This window comes from Colias eurytheme, chromosome 32 (genome assembly GCF_061535395.1).
Source record: "Colias eurytheme isolate Ceu_HAF_F1 chromosome 32, ilColEury1 Martin Lab GWU primary, whole genome shotgun sequence".
Taxonomy (NCBI): Eukaryota; Metazoa; Arthropoda; class Insecta; order Lepidoptera; family Pieridae; genus Colias; species Colias eurytheme.
The window spans coordinates 2960965-2962548 of NC_143011.1; the positions used below are offsets into that span (position 1 = coordinate 2960965).

At 39.0% G+C, this 1584-nt stretch overlaps 1 protein-coding gene across 1 annotated transcript; it reads left to right on the top strand.

The window, feature by feature from the left end:
* Positions 1 to 330: 330 nt before the first annotated feature.
* Positions 331 to 906, top strand: LOC149895154 (uncharacterized). Its single transcript, XM_090119163.1, has one exon. The coding sequence runs from the start codon at positions 331 to 333 to the stop codon at positions 904 to 906; it is 576 nt and encodes a 191-aa protein (XP_089975289.1).
* Positions 907 to 1584: the final 678 nt, after the last annotated feature.

The window sequence follows — 1584 nt, forward strand, 5'->3', positions numbered from 1 at the left end:
GTGGACCATGTTTGGCCTTTCATTAAGAGTAAGAAGGGGAACTCATATATCTTAGTAATCATCGATGCCTTTACTAAATTTGTTTCTTTGGCTGCCGTCAAAAGTACCAAAACGTCGGAAACTATAAAAGTAATTAAAAAAAATCTTATTGGGTATTTTGGTACTCCAACACGCCTCATTTCTGATAGAGGTAGCTGTTTTACCAGCAAGAGGTTTAGGAAGTTTATACAGGCCTTAGGCATAAAGCATGTTATGAATGCAGTAGCCACGCCGCGAGCAAATGGTCAAGTAGAAAGGTCAAACCGAACTATATTGGCATCATTGGGAACCATGAACCATGGCAAAGATCCTAGAACATGGGATGATAATCTATCGGATATACAGTTAGGCATTAATACGACAATACACGACGTCACAAAAAAAACTCCTAGTGAATTATTATTTGGGCGTAGAGTTACAAATCCTTCGCAAGGTATATTAAGTGAAGTAATTTCGGATGTAGGACATGGAATAGTAGACGGTAAGATTGACGATATTAGATTAGATGCACGCTGCCTGATGAAACAGCAAGCGAAGGTCAGTGAAGAACGGTATAATAGAAAAAGAAAAGCGGCAAAAGTATATAAAGTAGGTGATCTAGTGCGAATTTTGAGAGCAGTTGCATCTGGCAGCGGGCAGTCTAAAAAGTTGGAACCCAAACTACAGGGACCGTACCGCGTAATTAAAGTTTTACCAAACGACCGTTATGTGGTAGAGGATACCCCTTTATCTCGAAAAGGTAGGCGGTACGAAGCTGTCGTGGCAGCCGACAAAATGCACCCTTGGTTAAATTTTAAATCGATGTCTGATAGCGATAATGACGGTGATGATAGTTGTTCTGATGCCATTGAGAATCAAAATAATTAAATTTTATACATACACATTAGGTAGTTTAAAGTTCTTTATGTATGTTGTAATACACATCCTTCTATAAATGACGAGTCAAGTCTACGTGTTTGGTATGAACGAAGAATGATCGACGTTTATAACAAACACATGGAATTTGAAATAGCTTGCATATTGTGGGCGTGCCGGGCACAATATGCCGCCCAACGAGAACCAAAATGCAGTATATGTGTGAACAGTGAGTACCGAGTGATTTTGTATGATTATTATGGGTATGCCGGGCACAATGATGTGCCGCCCAAAACGAATAGCTTACATACTGTGGGCATGCCGGGCATGATGTGCCACCCAAAGAGTAACAATATGCAGTCTATGTGCAAGCAATGAGTACTGAGTGATTTTTATTACTGTTGAGGGCATGCTGGGTACAATGATGTGCCGCCCAAAGAGTAACAATATGCAGTCTATGTGCAAGCAGTGAGTTCTGAGTGATTTTGATTACTGTTGAGGGCATGCTGGGTACAATGGTGTGCCGCCCATAAGAAAGCAACAATTATTATTGTACATTGTTATTTTTGTGATCTAATTATTGTCAAATTTAAATGTATGAGATAGTATTATGTAATATAAATATAACATTATGATTGTATTGCAATACCTGCATAAGGTCACTAATATGTAAAAATGTATTGGTGAGCA

Bases quoted from the DNA above. Each gene is read 5' to 3' on its own strand.
- LOC149895154 (XM_090119163.1), top strand. From the start codon at position 331: ATGAACCATGGCAAAGATCCTAGAACATGGGATGATAATCTATCGGAT.